Raw genomic sequence first — 15,750 nt, forward strand, 5'->3', positions numbered from 1 at the left:
AAAGTTATTTTATTGCACATTTTATGAGCATATTAAAGAAATATGCTAAAAATAAATTATAAACATGGTATACCTTAAAAGTGCAGTATAAAAGCGAAATGCGTAAACAAGTACAAATACAATAATCTTCTGATCGGCATAATGATCTCCGTCCAGTAATAAAAAGGAGGAACTATATAAAATTATAATTTATTCTTTATATTTTACGTTTTGTATATACAATAGTAGTATCTTACTCTGCTATATCACAGTCATCAGGTACACATCTTTGAATCCTTGAGATATCCTGAAAGTTAACAGAAAAAACACGTCAAGTTAATAAATTATAAACATAGTGTAAAATAGGATATTCTGTTCAGTGTGAAAAAAAAAATAAGTGGAAGTCAGTGTGAGGTTTTGAATACTTAATGTGTATTTTAATATCACCAAATAAACAAGTCAGTTACAGTCTCCTAAAACATCATTGCGTATGGTCATTGAGTAGAACAGTCTAACACATGTACAAAAGTGTCCATCATAAAATGTTCATGTTGTGCGTCAATTATTGGTATTTGACAAATGTGATTATGGACATAATATTAATTTCCTAAGAAAACGTATTTTTTTCCAGGAAATTTGGTCTAATTATAGAAAACAACGTGTCAGTATATTTTATATACATGAATATATGTGATACTGAAACGATTCCAAAACAAGATTTACTCATAATACTTGAATGGAAAATTTCTTCTCATCTCTTCTCTGTCTGCAATTCTGTAATTACAGAAATTAATTTTGTTTTTACAGAAATATGTAACATAATTAAATTTGATTAATAATACATACTTTTAAGATGAATTACGCACATCTGGTGTAATTAAAATTAAGATTATTATTGTAAGCAACAATAAAACATAATATACATTTAGTCAAATATAGTTTTAATCTACACAAAAATATTTTTCAAATACGCTTCGTTATATTTATATTCATAAAAATATAATTTTGATTTATATCACGTAGAGTTGTAATCCATAAAACCATATTTGAAAAGTATTTAAAAATAAAAGTATTATTCTGCAGAATATATCTTGTTTTGGAATTTAAATTCTACGAAATATATTATTATTCGCAATTACGAAAATATTTCTTGAAACAGACACAAGAAATAAATTGCTTTACGTTTTCTTCCATACGTGCTATATCTAATAAAAGAATAGTACAGAACTATTGGATATAAATTATAAAGAAAAACTTGTTTTACTAATCCTAAAGCAGGTTATATTATAAAGCCTGTGCGAATAGATAAAATTAATATTATAATCAATAATTACATATTTCTTGTTTTACAATTAAGAATGTAAAATATTAAAAGATAATTTCATTTCATATTCTCTATTTTAAAATTATTCAATTTCCTTAATCATTAATGTATAAATTCATTCTTTTCTTTTTATAAATTTGTTTGAATAAATTTTCATTTCAGTATAATTTTAATACAAAAGTATATATGCATTGATAAATACTCTTATCTGATTAATGTATATAGTATATTACCATACAACAATAAACACCTCGAGTATGCTCGATATCATATACCTTCCTTGCATTAAAAATACAAGTTCCAAATTTAACTAATTTCTTGTGTTCTATATGTTCTTAACTAGAATATTTAAGATCACTTTTCGCACAGGCCTCTTAAATTAATAAAATTAGGAAGTCAGGTGTACGTGTAACGACATGTAAGGATAAAGTAAAGTATCGTTAAAGTTTCAGTAACGTTGAAATCGCGAACGTAAGCGGTAGTTAAAAGTAGGTAGTTGGAGTTTCCTTGGATGCGGGCCCGACGTGGTCAAGTGAGTCTTAAAATTCGTCTCTTTTATTGCGTGCGTCCAGCTTGTGTATACCAGTCAGTCTGTGAAGACAAATAGAAAAATTACATTTTCTCCTGTTTTTCGAGTAAAGTAATCGTCAGTTACAACGTCAGGGTGTTAATATTTAATTGCCTCTCTCTTTCCCTCCTTTCTTTTTGCCATGTACTCAGCGATTTACTTACGAGGTATACAAAAAAAATTTAATTTTCGTCTTCGTCCGTTCGTAGTCGTTTCCTACGATCTTCACCGACATTACGCTCTTCTGCTTCTAATACTTTTAATCGAGATCCACAAATTTCTTGTCCATGTAAAACCTACGGTTATTATTTTATAGATTGATTATTACTGTTTAACTGTCTTACTTGTTTAGAAAAAGTCATTATGATGAAATAAAGCATGATAAAATATACCTCGATTGCTTCATTTGCACTTTGCACACTGGCATACTTTGCATAACCACAATTTTTCCCTGGAAGCATGTAAACATCTATAAGGTTCCCAAATCTACAGAAAGCATCTTTCATGGCATATATTGGAGGTACTGGAGGTCCGCATACAATGAAGCACCTTTTAGCAACCTCTGCATCTATACTAGCCATTGGTTGCACAGGTGGTAACTTCACACACATCGAATGCTCTAAACCTAATTATGTAAAAATACAATTAAACACAAAAATCATACATTATCACATTATGTAGATAAAATAATCTCTCACTTGGTGCAGTTAATCCCGCAGCTTGAATTAAAGATGTAGCTTGAGCAATAGTTTCAGCTAAATGTGCCAAATCTGTCCTAGCACTAGCAATTCCAGCAGCAGAACTACCAGGTTTTATTGCATTTTTTGGTGGAGCACTTGATAAATCTGGCTTAACTATCATCCTATGACCGGGAGGATATTCAAAACCATGAAATTTTTCTCTTGCATATGCTGCTGCACTAGGATTAGAATATACTACAACAGCCTGGCCTCTTGGCATTCTATATCGTACGTCATTTTTCAAATGACAATAATCCAATCCAGGTACAATGTCAAATAATTTCCATAATTGATCTTGGTTCAATGCTGGATGTGCAATCACTTGTAAATGTGTATAACCTTCAGAATTAGGATAATTTGTGGCAATTTCTAAACTAATACTACTCTTTCCAAAATTTGATGAACTATAACCTCCACCAGCGCTATCATAATGAGAAGATAGTCCATTGTTATATTTCACATCAATATGTTCGGGTTTTGGTTTTTTTGGTTCTGCAAATACAGCCTTGTATTTCCTATCACATTCTTCAAATGCTTTCGCTGCACTAGATACTTTTTGAAATTTTACATAACCAAAGCCTTTTGATTCATTCGTATTTCTATCTTTAACTACTGTTGCATATTCTATAGATCCAAACTTTGAAAATTCTCGATGAAGCTCACCATCTGTCATAGACTTAGGTAATACACAAAAGAGACGAACCCATCTTTCTTCTTCATTTGTTTCTCTGACAGATCCTTGATCACGACTGTAACAAATATCTAGATTTTCACATTTATCAACAAATAAATATATGAACAAAGAATAAAGTTTTTCAAGGATATTTTGGAATAACTATTATAATTCTTACTTTGAAGCAATCATTACTTTAATAGGTCTTCCAACAGAACCCAACATTTTTCCATTCATCTCTTCAAGAGCAAAAGCTGCCTCTGATGTTTTTGAAAATTTGATGTATGTGACTCCTACAAGGTAAACAAGACGCATTACTTTTCAAATGTTTGAAAAAAGCATATAAATAAACAATTTTCATAAATAAACAATGTGTATATAGATAAATTTAAAAATATGTAAAAGATGATTAAACAGAAAATAAAGTCTTATTGATTTCTTGTGTAGACAAGAGAAATTACCTTTATTTTCCCCCGTCGTTCGATCTTTCACTACCCAAATATCTTCGATCTTCCCAAATTTTTCAAAAGCTTTTCTAAGATCATCTTCTTCAAGACTTTTGTGGCATATAACAAATAAACGTGAATTCGGTGGATCATCATTTTTTGATCTTAAATCCGTTTGCGAATAGTATGAATCCCTTTCCCTGTGGTCAGCCATTTTGCAAATGAATGATGCAGAATACGTCGCCCGTCTATGGTCAGTAAAGCCGATGTGCTTCAGGGACGGCACAAATAGGGTTCGACGAGATCAGTTTCTCACATGTATGTAAGTAACGTATGTACATAGGTATGTAGTATTAGAGTATTTTTCAGAGTTTCATAGATGAAACATACTACAAAGTATTAGTTTGCTCTTAATATTCTCTAAACTTCATTATTATGAAATTACAATAAAAACTTCCTTTACACTTCTGTCTAAAAGAAAGATACGTACATATTACTTAAAATAAACCAAATATTATATTTATTAAAATACCAACGTTATCATACAATCGTATAAATTGAAATTGATGTTATTTGAGTACCAATGAAAATAAGGAAGACGTATATAATTATGCTAATTACATATAATGTATGCTAGTTTAAGCTATACGAGGTTTTATTTAACTTTGGTGAATCATGGCGCGAAATTATTTTTACTTGGATTTCCATTTTAGTCGATATGAGTATATTGTCAATCTAAATGTTATATTCTTATTAAGTTTTTTAATTTAAAATTAGGTGTTTAATAAATTTTTTTAATATACTAAAAAAGTTATTTAGAATCACATACATGTATTGTTATTTGAAAACGTGACATAGTCATGATTGTAACGACAAATAGGTTAGATAAATTACTTCCGCATTGATTTCACGAGAATGACGAGCGACTTCACAAGTCATGCTCTACTATTTTTTCATAATACAGACTTTCTTATACGAAAGCATATGTACATAGGTAGGTGTATGTTAGAAATTATTACTGCTTTCATTTCCTGGATAAATATACAGTTTCCTGATACACACGCGCGCGCGCGCGCACTCACACATATATATGCATGCAAGTGTATATTGGCCTATCATTTTATTGTATAAAATTGTATGTATGTATATTGTATTTTAGTAAAGTAATGTATTATAGAAGAATAATAATCTTTATTTTTGAAAAATATCAGTTTATAATTCAAGAAAGAACAAATAATTTATACACATATACAAATGTATGTAATATATTTTTTTAGTAAACTTGTATCTTTTTAAACAAAATATTTTCAGCAGTTTTACATAACCAGTTATTATTATCAGACCTAATACATATTGATAGATTTATCAACCATAACATTAACCTCAACTGTAACATTAACTGTATGTACATTTTATTATCATAAAAATATGTTAGTAATTATTATACATCATATGTAGATGCAGATACATTTCCACCATGCCCAGTCCAATTAGTATGTACAAATTTTCCTTCTTGGCCAAGTAATTCATATGTGTGAGCTCCAAAGTAATCTCGTTGAGCTTGAAGTAAATTTGCTGGAAGTCGAGCTGTTCTATAGCCATCATAGAAAGCTAAAGCAGTTGATAATGCAGGAGTTGCTATGCCTAATGTTACAGCTGTAGATACTACTATCCGAGCACTAGCTTGACATTCTTTCATTGCATTAGCAAAGAAATCATCTAATAATAAATTGGAAAGTTTTGGATTCTTTTCAAATGCTGTTTTTATATTTCCCAAAAATGCACTAAAAGCAAAAATTAAATAATAAATTATTGTTACTAAAATTATTATAAAATTTCCATAAAAATCTGTGTACCTTCTTATAATACATCCACCTCTCCACATAAGAGCTATACCACCATAATTCAAATTCCAATTGTGAATTTTAGCAGCCTCTCTTAATAACATAAATCCTTGTGCATAGGAAATAATTTTGGAGGCATAGAGAGCTTTCTTCAAATGCTCTAGGAACTGTTTCTTGTCGCCTTGATATATAGCATCAGGACCTTGCAATACCGAGCTTGCTTCTATTCTTTCACCTTGTAAGGCAGAAAGGCATCTAGCAAAGACTGATTCTCCTATTAGAGTTACAGGTACTCCATAATCTAGTGCTGCAATAGCTGTCCACTTTCCAGTTCCTTTTTGACCAGCTGTATCCCTAATTCGCTCTAATAAATATCCTTTTTCATCCTTATATTTAAGGATATCTTTCGTAATTTCAATTAAAAATGAGTCAAGTTCTCCTTTATTCCAATCTTCAAAGACCTGACTCATCTCTTCTGGATTAAGTTTTAAACCATTTCGCATAATGTGATATGCTTCGCAAATAAGTTGCATATCACCATACTCAATACCATTATGTACCATTTTTACGAAGTGCCCTGCACCTCTTTCGCCAACCCAATCACAACAAGGTTCTCTATTAACTTTTGCGCAGATTGACTAAAAAAATATATACGCTTAAGTAATTTATATTATACATTAAATAAATAATCATATTTCAATGCTAAAAAAAATCACCTGAAAGATTTGTTTAATATGTGGCCAAGCTTTGGGATTTCCACCTGGCATTAAAGATGGTCCATATCGAGCACCATCTTCACCTCCACTAACACCACTACCAACAAATAGAATTCCTTTCTTTTCTAGTTCCTTAGTTCGTCTATCAGTATCCTGGTACTCAGAGTTACCACCATCAATAATAATATCTCCAGGAGACAATAAAGGTACTAATTGTTCAATAAATGCATCCACAGCAGCACCAGCTTTAAAGATGATATAGTATTGTACATGATTATTTCAATTACATAAAATTCTCAGGTAAACTATATGAAGAAAATAAAAGAAGAATGCTAGTCTCGACCTACAGTGAGAGTTATAAGGATAGTATCAAAGCCATAGAACTAAAAAGATCTAAATACTTAGATATGAAAATACTGCTTCTAGTAACAAAATTAATTCACAAATAACACTAATAGTAATGATAATTGAAAAGAGTTATAAATACAAAATAAACAAAAGTACAGAATGTAGAATATGCAATAGATGGAAATTAGAAGCCAAGTCTTAACTAACCCATATACTCATATACAAAGAAGTAAGACCAAAATGGATAGAAAATGGTAAAGTAATACAGATTTTAAAGAGTTATGATCCCTCTGCTTATAACATTAGAAAGAAAACAGAAATCTAAAAAAGACATGAAGTATATCACTATATACTAGTTAACGAAAGACTGAAAGATATACAAACTACACTAAGTATACTACCTGAAACAACTAGTATCACTACAAATACACATCTAAATACAAGTTTAGGAGTAGTAATAGATTTAACAAGTTTGGGAGGTCAAATTCTTGTTCTCAAATTTATAATTTATAACAGGAATTTACCTTTTACTAAAAGCATTACTCTTTTTGGTGATTTTAGTTTGTCTACCATTTCTTTCAATGAATATGCACCAATTATTTTTGTGCCCTTTGCTTCATTTTCCAAAAAAGATTTGACTTTCTCTGTTGTACGGTTGTAGGCACACACCACAAATCCATGATCATTCATGTTTAGGATTAAATTCTGACCCATAACAGCCAACCCAATAAGGGCAATATCAGCAACTCTATAAAGTAAATTATGTTTTTTATTAAATTAGGAGTCACTTGAAAATATATCTTTTACATTATACATATCTCATACATTATATGTTACATATTACAATATATATAAATGAAAATTTGATTTTCTAAATTAATTTATAATATTTAGTATAATATTTATATTATATTTATTCTTCTTTTTACTTTTTTAAATTAATTAATTACTTATCAAAATTCACTCGAATAGAAATGGTTATATAAACTACATTATCATAAAAACAATTATCTACATTCTTTTTACAAATTTAAATTTTTAATATATCGGAAATAATGTAAAGATGACTCACGGTTTACTCATTTTAATAAGTATTATTTTTCAAAATAAGATGTGTTTTGTTCTCTTTGGTTTTATATCAAAGCAACAAGTGGTCGAATGCTTTCCCACAAAGATTAAGAATGAATGTTCATACTGGAGTAGATTCGACATCAGCCGACATTTCGTAAGCCAATCGCAGTGCACAAGGTCAACGTAATGTTAACACACTATGGAGACTATTAAAACGTTTCATAATGTTATCACTATTTAGATATATTATAAATGTAATATTAAATGATAATTAAAACGATGGGAAATTCGAACTTTTCATTTTATTATTTCATCTCCTGAAAAACAGCCTTTATAAAGATAGTATTCTACAGAATTTTCAAATATTTATTACATTTAAAAAAATTTTACATTATAGTGTAGAAGAAATAACTAGATAAATCTGATTAATTTGTTAAAAATTGTGTATTTAACAATTTATAAATGTTTATAAAATATAAAATATTTATAACTTTTTACAACATATAAAATGTGTAATCTTTTTTGCTCTAAGGCATCAAAATTTAAAGTTTAATTTATATTTTAACCTATATAATAAAATTGTTGCTATTAAAAGGTTTAAATTAATGTTTGTATTATATTGATTGTAATCTTTAACATTACAGTTTATCTTAATACAATATAAGATAATATCAGATAATATCAAGTTTTTATAATTATGTGAACTTCGTTCAGTTACATTCACTATAACCAGTTCCCTTGTTTTTTTAAAGGAGAAGATAGTGATTCAGCAAAATCGGTTAGGTAATCTTAGTCAAGAGAATTTCGTTCTAAGAGTTTTAAGTGTTTTCGTTTTACGCGCGTTTAATTAAGTATCCTTTAGCTCCAATCAGTTTACATATATACAGAACTGACATCGCTTTCAGTTATTGCTAAACGATGATTGGACACATCGAACGTATGGATGTTTTAATTGGGAAAGCAACATGTCGCGATTTGCTTGATTAGATTAGGGAAGGTTTTCGTATACATATTTCTTTCACTTTTGGGTTATCCTTACTGTATTTTCAACAGTTTACAACAGTTCTTAAGTATATATTTCACATCATAATGTATCAATAATGAAGCAAATTTACTACAAACATATTGCAAAGGAACTTGACAGAAAAGTGTACATAACCCTCTGACAATGAAATGTCCCACTTCTGCAACTAAATACATCTTTTTTATCGAGAAAAAGACACTACAGAAACACGATTAAATAAATATTAACTGAGTGGTTTACTGTTTTGGTCAATATGGGATTATTATTTGCAAAGTTGTGGAGTCTCTTTGGCAATGAAGGTAAATTTATCATATGTAGTAACAATATTGTGTCACAATTATTGTATTGTTTTATGCGTGTCATCATATAAAATTAAAATTGCAATAAATTTATGCTTAATAATAAGTGAAAAATGATGATCAGTTATTAAAATCATATGAGCAAAAGTCGTGTTCCTTCTTTTTTTTACTTTGATGATATACAAAAATAATTCATAAAATTTAGCAATAATAAATTTACTCAGATAATATAAAACCTATATTAACTTCATGACTATATTCTCTATATTTATATGCTTAAAAAGGATATGGATATAATAGCTTTTTCTGATCACAAAAAATTTAATAATAGATACAATGATAAAAAATAGAAAGTTTGAAATAAATGAATTATAAACCTTGACATATGCTAGTGTGAATACAAATTATAGTTACAAGTGAAACTGTTCTTTGTGAGTTTGCTAATTATTCTTGTAATTAATATATTTTTGTTAAAATTGCTTTAAATTTTCATTGTCCTACTTTAAACATATGTTAACATATGTTTTCCATATATTTTTCTTTCACATTATAAGATGAATACTTAACACTTTTGAATACATAATTCAAATAACTATAATTTAAACTATTAAATTTTCTAATTATAATTCATTAAATTTTTATTTAAATGTAATCAAAATCTTTTTATTTTTCAGAACATAAAATAGTAATGGTAGGGTTAGATAATGCTGGTAAAACTACTATATTATACCAGTTCCTAATGAATGAAGTTGTTCATACATCACCAACTATTGGATCCAATGTTGAAGAAGTTGTTTGGAAAAATATTCATTTCATAATGTGGGATTTGGGTGGACAACAAAGCCTGAGAGCTGCATGGTCCACATATTATACTAATACTGAGTTTATTATTATGGTTATAGATAGTACAGATAGGGAAAGACTTGGTGTAATAAGAGAAGAATTGTACTCAATGTTAAATCATGAAGAATTAAGCAAAGCTAATGTCTTAGTTTATGCTAATAAACAAGACTTAAAAGGTAGCATGACAGCTGCTGAAATTTCTAGACAACTAGATTTAACTTCCATTAAAAAACATCAATGGCACATACAAAGCTGTTGTGCACTTACTGGAGAGGGGTAAAAAGAGATTCATTATTAGAGTTACAATCCTATTTATGAAACAAGGTTATTAATGACTTGTAATGTTTTAGGCTTTATCAAGGTCTTGAGTGGATTGTTGGACGTTTAAAAAAGACATGACGTACATTATGAGGATTGATTTTAAATATAATAAGATATCTAAACTGTAAAGTATATGTTCAATGTAAGTTACTGTGCCACTCTACGATTGTACAAATGATATAAGAATGAATGATCTTTTTCAAATGGTACATTAGCTTCATGCATAACTTAAAGTGTAACTGCATATATTGATTAACATTATTGCTGCAGACACTTAATATATCAAGTGGTGGACGGGTAAATTTTGTCTCATCTATTAATGTGATATAAGATATAATGGTAAATGATTATGATATAAAACTAAAATAATGTTTTAACTATTCTCTGTGTAAAATATATTCAAAACATTATGTTATAAGAAAATGGAAAAATTTAGAATATCCAGAGTCTTTTATAGAAAATATTGTTGCATTAAGAGAAGTATCTATAGTAAAAATTTTTTTATCTGTGTATAAGAAAATATATATATTATAAACACTTTACAACAGGACTGCCAAATTTAATGTATGGTCTATGAGCACATCCGATTATTTATAGCTATAAATGCTATATTAAAATTGCAGTCTGAAAACTATAAAATTTTATTTTTGATTCAATAACAAATGTAGTGAAAATATTGCATGCGTATTTGAAGGATAAAGAATTTAATCTTGATCCCGTCCACCTTTGTTTATATAACAATAAAGATAGATGAGGTATTTCTATTTGTTCTATTGAGTTAATGCACAGATAAAAATTATTTAACCTGTGCAGTTTTCAAAAATATACCTATGTACATAGTTTTTTATACTTCACATTAATAGTAAACACTTGTAAAAAGTCAACTTCAATTTAGCACCAATTAAACCACATATTTTTCAACGTTCTGTACAAGAATTTAAATATTTCTTAATACTTGATACTGCAAACATCTTCAAGAATTTCAAGGCAAATTATTCAACCAATCTAATCAAACATTTAGAAGCAGAAAACTGCTCTGTGATACGAGTATTCAACAGTGAGATGGTTGTTTATTGGGAATATTTAATTCCATTTGTATGCAAAATATTACACAGATGTGTTTTATATACAAAACTCATTTCATTGTTAAAATATATCTATTGTATTCTTCAATATATGTATTATGAATTATTTTAAGTATTACTAATCTCTAACTATCCGATTAACAGCTGTCTCATTTATTTTATTTACTTCATGATTATAGTAATTAATTTTTGTATAGCTAAAAATACTCTAGTATTTGACAATTACTAAAATTTAGAACACACACGTTAGTAACATATGAGAAAGACGATTGTAGAAATTGTTAACATCATCGTATGAAAGACAAATGCCGTCTAAAACAAGAGTGAGATCATACATTTAACATTTCATAAGAATAAATAGCAGTTTTCTCATATTGAGAAAAGAAGCAATTAATTGTCTTAACTATGACATATTATTACAAATACACAATATTATAATATATACTGTCGTTAACAAAGCTTTCATTATATAGAAGTTTTGAAATACAGTACAACATATAGGTTGTTTAATTTCATTACTATATAACTTTCATTATATAAGTCATGTGAATCAGATATATGTGTCTGCATTTAAGCTTCTTATATGATTAGATATTAATCAAACAAAATTTCAAAAATTAACAAGTTTAAAAATGTTTGTTTTAAATTGGTTATTTTTAATTGATTAACATAGCAAGCATGAAATGTTTACATATAAGATTGTTAATTAACATAAGGACTGAGATTAATGTAAAATAAATTTATCAAACTTTCTTTTATGAGATGTCAAAAAAGAACTACGTACTGTAATATACAATTTCCTATCCTGTTTATCCGATTTTATTAATTAAAATTACGGTATAATACAATGAGATTATAAAACAAATTATGTACATGCTATATTAATTCGAATAAATGAGCAGTAACTTTTTTACATTTCTGTTTTAAAATTCTTTTAAATTATATATTTTACTATATTTTATTCCTTCCTTTCATATATGAATAATAATTAAAATGTATAATAAATAAACAGTGTAAATTGTTTAGAAAGTATCTGCAGGTGATAGAAATTACGAAATTCCGAAGAAACAATTTCTAATGGTCTAGTAATCGAACGGTAAAAGCTTTGAAAATTTCTTCACCATTGCGAAAAAATTACTTATCGCTCTCCACTACTCTCACACTCACGGAAAACTTTCCCCTCCCATAGATAAAGATCCACGGAAAGGAGGTGATCGATACAAGATACAATGATTGGCAATATTATTATATATATTGGTAATATTAACAATTAATAAATCGATGGACGAGCCGAAAACGAACTTGCCGCGAATGGAGAAACCAGAAGTCAAAAAGATTCTAAATTCTCGGCTGATCAATTTATTTCTTGCGTCTCATCACGAGACTGATCCTTCGAGTGGCTTTTGTTAGTCGGTACACACGTGTAAATTTCACCACAGGATCAGACAGCAGTAAATGTTTAGTGATTTACTAACTGTACAATGAATTATGTCATTTTTATTTCTAAAATTGTTATTGCATAAGTTAATAAAAAGCAACACGTGTATTTACAATGAATTTTGTTTACCGTTAATGCACGCATTTTCTTAAAGAGCTTGACGATTAAATTGTATATAAGTTCGTTCTATGTTGCAAAAACGCTATTTAGAAAGCTTTAGTGAACATAATTTTTCACGAATAAGAATGGTTTTCTTTTATTTAGCTTTAACCAATTCCATAAGCTTGTCAGTGCTTATGGATTTGGGTCTTTCTATTGGAAGGCCGAGAGCACGAGACCAAACGAGAGATGCCAGAACACCAAGAGCACGTGATATTCCGAACAGGACAGTGTAATATTGCATCTCTGTCATTCCATAGCATTGTAAGAGAACTCCCGAATGAGCATCTACATTTGGCCATGGGTTTGCTACTTTACCAAGTTCCATAAGAATAGGGGGAACTACTTTATACACTTGAGCAACGAGCTAGATATATACGAATATAGTCATTAGCAAGGAATAAACCACATAGAAACTTTATACAAATATTAAATGAGTTATTCGAGAATTTTACCTTGATTAGTTTGTCATCCGGCATGTGTTTCATTGCATATTCTCTTTGGCATATATACCTAGGATCAGTCTTTCTGAGTATGGCATGACCGTATCCAGGAATGACCTGACCGTTCTTCAGCGTCTTCCAAATAAAGCCTTTCAGCTCGTCATCAGTGGGACTATCTCCGATTTCAGCGCACGCCTTCTTTAGCCATAGCAATACTTCTTGACTTGCAAGGCCATGAAGAGGACCTGCCAAACCGCTCATTCCACAGCCGAATGCCGAATAGGGATCGGACAATGTCGAAGCCACCAAATGGGTCGTGTGCGCACATACATTTCCACCTTCATGATCAGCGTGAATCGTTAGGTATAATCGTAAAAGTTCAGCAAATTGTGGGTCGTCGTAACCGAGCATTTTTGCGAAATTGCCAGACCAGTCTCCGCCTGGGTCCACAGATGCCCCGAGTTTGCCATCCTTGTAAAGGTTTCTGTATATCATGGCACAGATTACGGGTAATCTGGCAATCAGGTTCATTATATCTTCGTAAGTGGCGTCCCAATATTTGGATTTGTGTATACCTGCCTCGTATTCTTTTTTGAATATACTGTCTGTACTTAGAATAGTGAGCGCCGCGGAGAATTGATGCATGGGATGAACCGACTTGGGGAAGTTGTTCAGAGTTTTGACTATGTAATCAGGTAATGCGCATCTGGAGGCCCATTCTTTAGAGATTTCTTTCACTTGGGCTTCCGTAGGAACATCACCGGTAATCAGCAGCCAGAACAAACCTTCCGGAAGTGGTTCGTCTTTGATTTTCGGTAGAATCTTCCGGCATTCCAGAATCGATTTTCCTCGAAATTTAATACCTTCTTCAGGATCTAGAACCGATGGTTCCCATACAAGTCCTAACATCCCCCGCATACCACCATAAATCTAAAAAGTAACGAAAAGTTATCACGCGATATCAACATTAGGCGCAAAAAGATAGAAGAAAAAAGGGGAGATACGTTCAGTGACATTGACCTCTGACTATTGACTACAGGAGCCGCACTTTAAACTGATTTGAATGCTACTTTCATATCGTTCGTAATCTAATTTTGCATATAAGAATAGGAACATAAGCATAGAACGTAACATACGAAAAAAAGAAAGAAAAGAAGGAGAAAATATTTTATTTACATATTATTGCACAAGTTTTTTCCTTAGTCAGATCTCGTTAAATTAAACACAAAGAATTCTATTGCCTCCAGAAAATCATTGAGAAAGTGATACAAAGATTACGATTGTTAGGCGGGTAGAATTATTCCGAGAACCTACAAATTTGTTTATATGTACAGTCCTTATCGTCCACCTATGAACATTACAAAAGTTAATACGTATTGTGTTTTCTACGTGCCTTAATCTATTAATATATCATTTTTGTCACGTAACGTTCCGTTCTGGCAATAACATTGCTGTTACGTTCGATAATCTATTCATCATCGGATGTTTAACAAGAAAAACGAATGATATAGTCGGAATTGCACAACAAACAAGAATTACCATGTTCACGGTAACGTCTCCAACTTTGGTGGTTCCGTACTTTTTACGGAAAGCCGCGACACGCTCTTGTTCTTTAGGAATTTTCTCAGCCAAAATCTTTTTAAGATCGGTGAAGGCATTGCTCATTGATCTTATGAATAAGGGCAAGACTATGTTCTGTAAAAACGAGAAAAAGGAATTAATTCACCGCTGTATTCTGAAATTTTTTAAATCTATTAATTTCGGTTACATACATTGCGAGGAAATCAAACGTTTAGCATTATTTTCAATTTATACAGAAACTAATTATTACGTAATAAGGGAAGAAACTAGAACACGTGCGAGTCGAATCATTAAGATACTTTCTGCCTTTGTGACGAGGACACACGATCTGAAGATGTAAATATTTATTGGTTTTATTGGATTTTCTTCGCTTGACTTGATGGATGTAGTCAAATCCTCGTTATGTACAGAACTTTAAAAATCGATTTTACCAATTTTATTGAACAATTCTGTACGATTGAAGAATTAGAGAATAGACGCGATGTACTAATTGTCGCGTGGATGTCGTGATCACGAACACTGATGTTTGCTATTAATAAAAAAATTTTTTTTCAGAACACGCATTCAATACCATTTTTATATTTCCTTCCTAAATCCATAAGTTTATAAAATAGAATAGTTTAAAACAGTATAATTTTTGTGATGTTAGAAAAATATTAAAATACTTTTCTGTATACATTTTCTTTTATATCGACCCGATATTATACAATTCTTCAATTAAAATAATATAAATTCTTAATCATTACGAATAATGTATAATTTCAAAACACAAAGTGTGAACATTGCTTCGTGCTTAGAAAGAGTCAACGTTCATGAGAATTTCAATATATCATCCAAGACTCGCTCGA

The 15,750-nt window shown here is 29.9% G+C and overlaps 4 protein-coding genes across 8 annotated transcripts; 1 reads left to right on the top strand and 3 right to left on the bottom strand.

The window, feature by feature from the left end:
* Nucleotides 1–173: 173 nt before the first annotated feature.
* Nucleotides 174–4,014, bottom strand: LOC117241843 (RNA-binding protein 45). 2 transcript variants are annotated; one of them, XM_033508029.1, is made up of 6 exons: nt 3,746–4,013; nt 3,463–3,577; nt 2,570–3,360; nt 2,264–2,496; nt 2,036–2,167; nt 174–286 (listed from the first exon to the last, which is right to left on the bottom strand). In XM_033508029.1, the coding sequence occupies exons 1-5, from the start codon at nt 3,942–3,944 to the stop codon at nt 2,054–2,056; spliced, it is 1,452 nt and encodes a 483-aa protein (XP_033363920.1). In that variant the 5' UTR covers nt 3,945–4,013; the 3' UTR covers nt 174–286; nt 2,036–2,053. The 2 variants fall into 2 exon arrangements, with proteins under 2 accessions (XP_033363920.1, XP_033363921.1); XM_033508030.1 differs by lacking the exon at nt 174–286 and adding an exon at nt 1,477–1,894 and having other exon boundaries at nt 3,746–4,014.
* A 1,018-nt stretch (nt 4,015–5,032) lies between these two features.
* LOC117241845 (6-phosphogluconate dehydrogenase, decarboxylating) lies at nt 5,033–7,902 on the bottom strand. Its single transcript, XM_033508031.1, has 5 exons — nt 7,711–7,902; nt 7,163–7,386; nt 6,291–6,535; nt 5,587–6,212; nt 5,033–5,514 (listed from the first exon to the last, which is right to left on the bottom strand). Exons 1-5 carry the CDS (start codon nt 7,719–7,721, stop codon nt 5,172–5,174), a joined length of 1,449 nt encoding a protein of 482 aa, XP_033363922.1. The 5' UTR covers nt 7,722–7,902; the 3' UTR covers nt 5,033–5,171.
* Nucleotides 7,903–8,520: 618 nt separating this feature from the next.
* LOC117241849 (ADP-ribosylation factor-like protein 5B) lies at nt 8,521–12,194 on the top strand. The gene is made up of 3 exons (XM_033508040.1): nt 8,521–9,032; nt 9,707–10,151; nt 10,226–12,194. Exons 1-3 carry the CDS (start codon nt 8,987–8,989, stop codon nt 10,272–10,274), a joined length of 540 nt encoding a protein of 179 aa, XP_033363931.1. The 5' UTR covers nt 8,521–8,986; the 3' UTR covers nt 10,275–12,194.
* Nucleotides 12,195–12,315: 121 nt separating this feature from the next.
* Nucleotides 12,316–15,151, bottom strand: LOC117241846 (probable citrate synthase 2, mitochondrial). Of its 4 annotated transcripts, none has more exons than XM_033508032.1 (4): nt 15,094–15,151; nt 14,861–15,016; nt 13,334–14,251; nt 12,316–13,245 (listed from the first exon to the last, which is right to left on the bottom strand). In XM_033508032.1, exons 2-4 carry the CDS (start codon nt 14,984–14,986, stop codon nt 12,976–12,978), a joined length of 1,314 nt encoding a protein of 437 aa, XP_033363923.1. In that variant the 5' UTR covers nt 14,987–15,016; nt 15,094–15,151; the 3' UTR covers nt 12,316–12,975. The 4 variants fall into 4 exon arrangements, with proteins under 4 accessions (XP_033363923.1, XP_033363927.1, XP_033363924.1 ...); XM_033508036.1 differs by lacking the exon at nt 15,094–15,151 and adding an exon at nt 14,636–14,669 and having other exon boundaries at nt 14,861–14,995; XM_033508033.1 differs by lacking the exon at nt 15,094–15,151 and adding an exon at nt 14,498–14,669 and having other exon boundaries at nt 14,861–14,995.
* Nucleotides 15,152–15,750: the final 599 nt, after the last annotated feature.

This window comes from Bombus vosnesenskii, unplaced genomic scaffold (assembly GCF_011952255.1).
Source record: "Bombus vosnesenskii isolate JDL3184/JDL3185 unplaced genomic scaffold, Bvos_JDL3184-5_v1.1 scf7180000016261, whole genome shotgun sequence".
Lineage (NCBI taxonomy): Eukaryota > Metazoa > Arthropoda > Insecta > Hymenoptera > Apidae > Bombus > Bombus vosnesenskii.

Bases quoted from the DNA above. Each gene is read 5' to 3' on its own strand.
- LOC117241845 (XM_033508031.1), bottom strand. The intron at 6,213-6,290 runs GTGATTTTTTTT...ATATTTTTTTAG, and splicing joins ATATTAAACAAATCTTTCAG to TCAATCTGCGCAAAAGTTAA. The intron at 5,515-5,586 runs GTACACAGATTT...TTTTGCTTTTAG, and splicing joins GGTGGATGTATTATAAGAAG to TGCATTTTTGGGAAATATAA.
- LOC117241846 (XM_033508032.1), bottom strand. From the start codon at position 14,986: ATGAGCAATGCCTTCACCGATCTTAAAAAGATTTTGGCTGAGAAAATT. The intron at 14,252-14,860 runs GTAATTCTTGTT...GTTACTTTTTAG, and splicing joins GAGACGTTACCGTGAACATG to ATTTATGGTGGTATGCGGGG. The intron at 13,246-13,333 runs GTAAAATTCTCG...GTATATATCTAG, and splicing joins CGGATGACAAACTAATCAAG to CTCGTTGCTCAAGTGTATAA.
- LOC117241849 (XM_033508040.1), top strand. From the start codon at position 8,987: ATGGGATTATTATTTGCAAAGTTGTGGAGTCTCTTTGGCAATGAAG. The intron at 9,033-9,706 runs GTAAATTTATCA...TTTATTTTTCAG, and splicing joins GAGTCTCTTTGGCAATGAAG to AACATAAAATAGTAATGGTA. The intron at 10,152-10,225 runs GTAAAAAGAGAT...GTAATGTTTTAG, and splicing joins TGTGCACTTACTGGAGAGGG to GCTTTATCAAGGTCTTGAGT.
- LOC117241843 (XM_033508029.1), bottom strand. From the start codon at position 3,944: ATGGCTGACCACAGGGAAAGGGATTCATACTATTCGCAAACGGATTTA. The intron at 3,361-3,462 runs GTAAGAATTATA...TATTTGTTACAG, and splicing joins AAAGTAATGATTGCTTCAAA to TCGTGATCAAGGATCTGTCA. The intron at 2,168-2,263 runs GTATATTTTATC...TAATAACCGTAG, and splicing joins GTGCAAATGAAGCAATCGAG to GTTTTACATGGACAAGAAAT.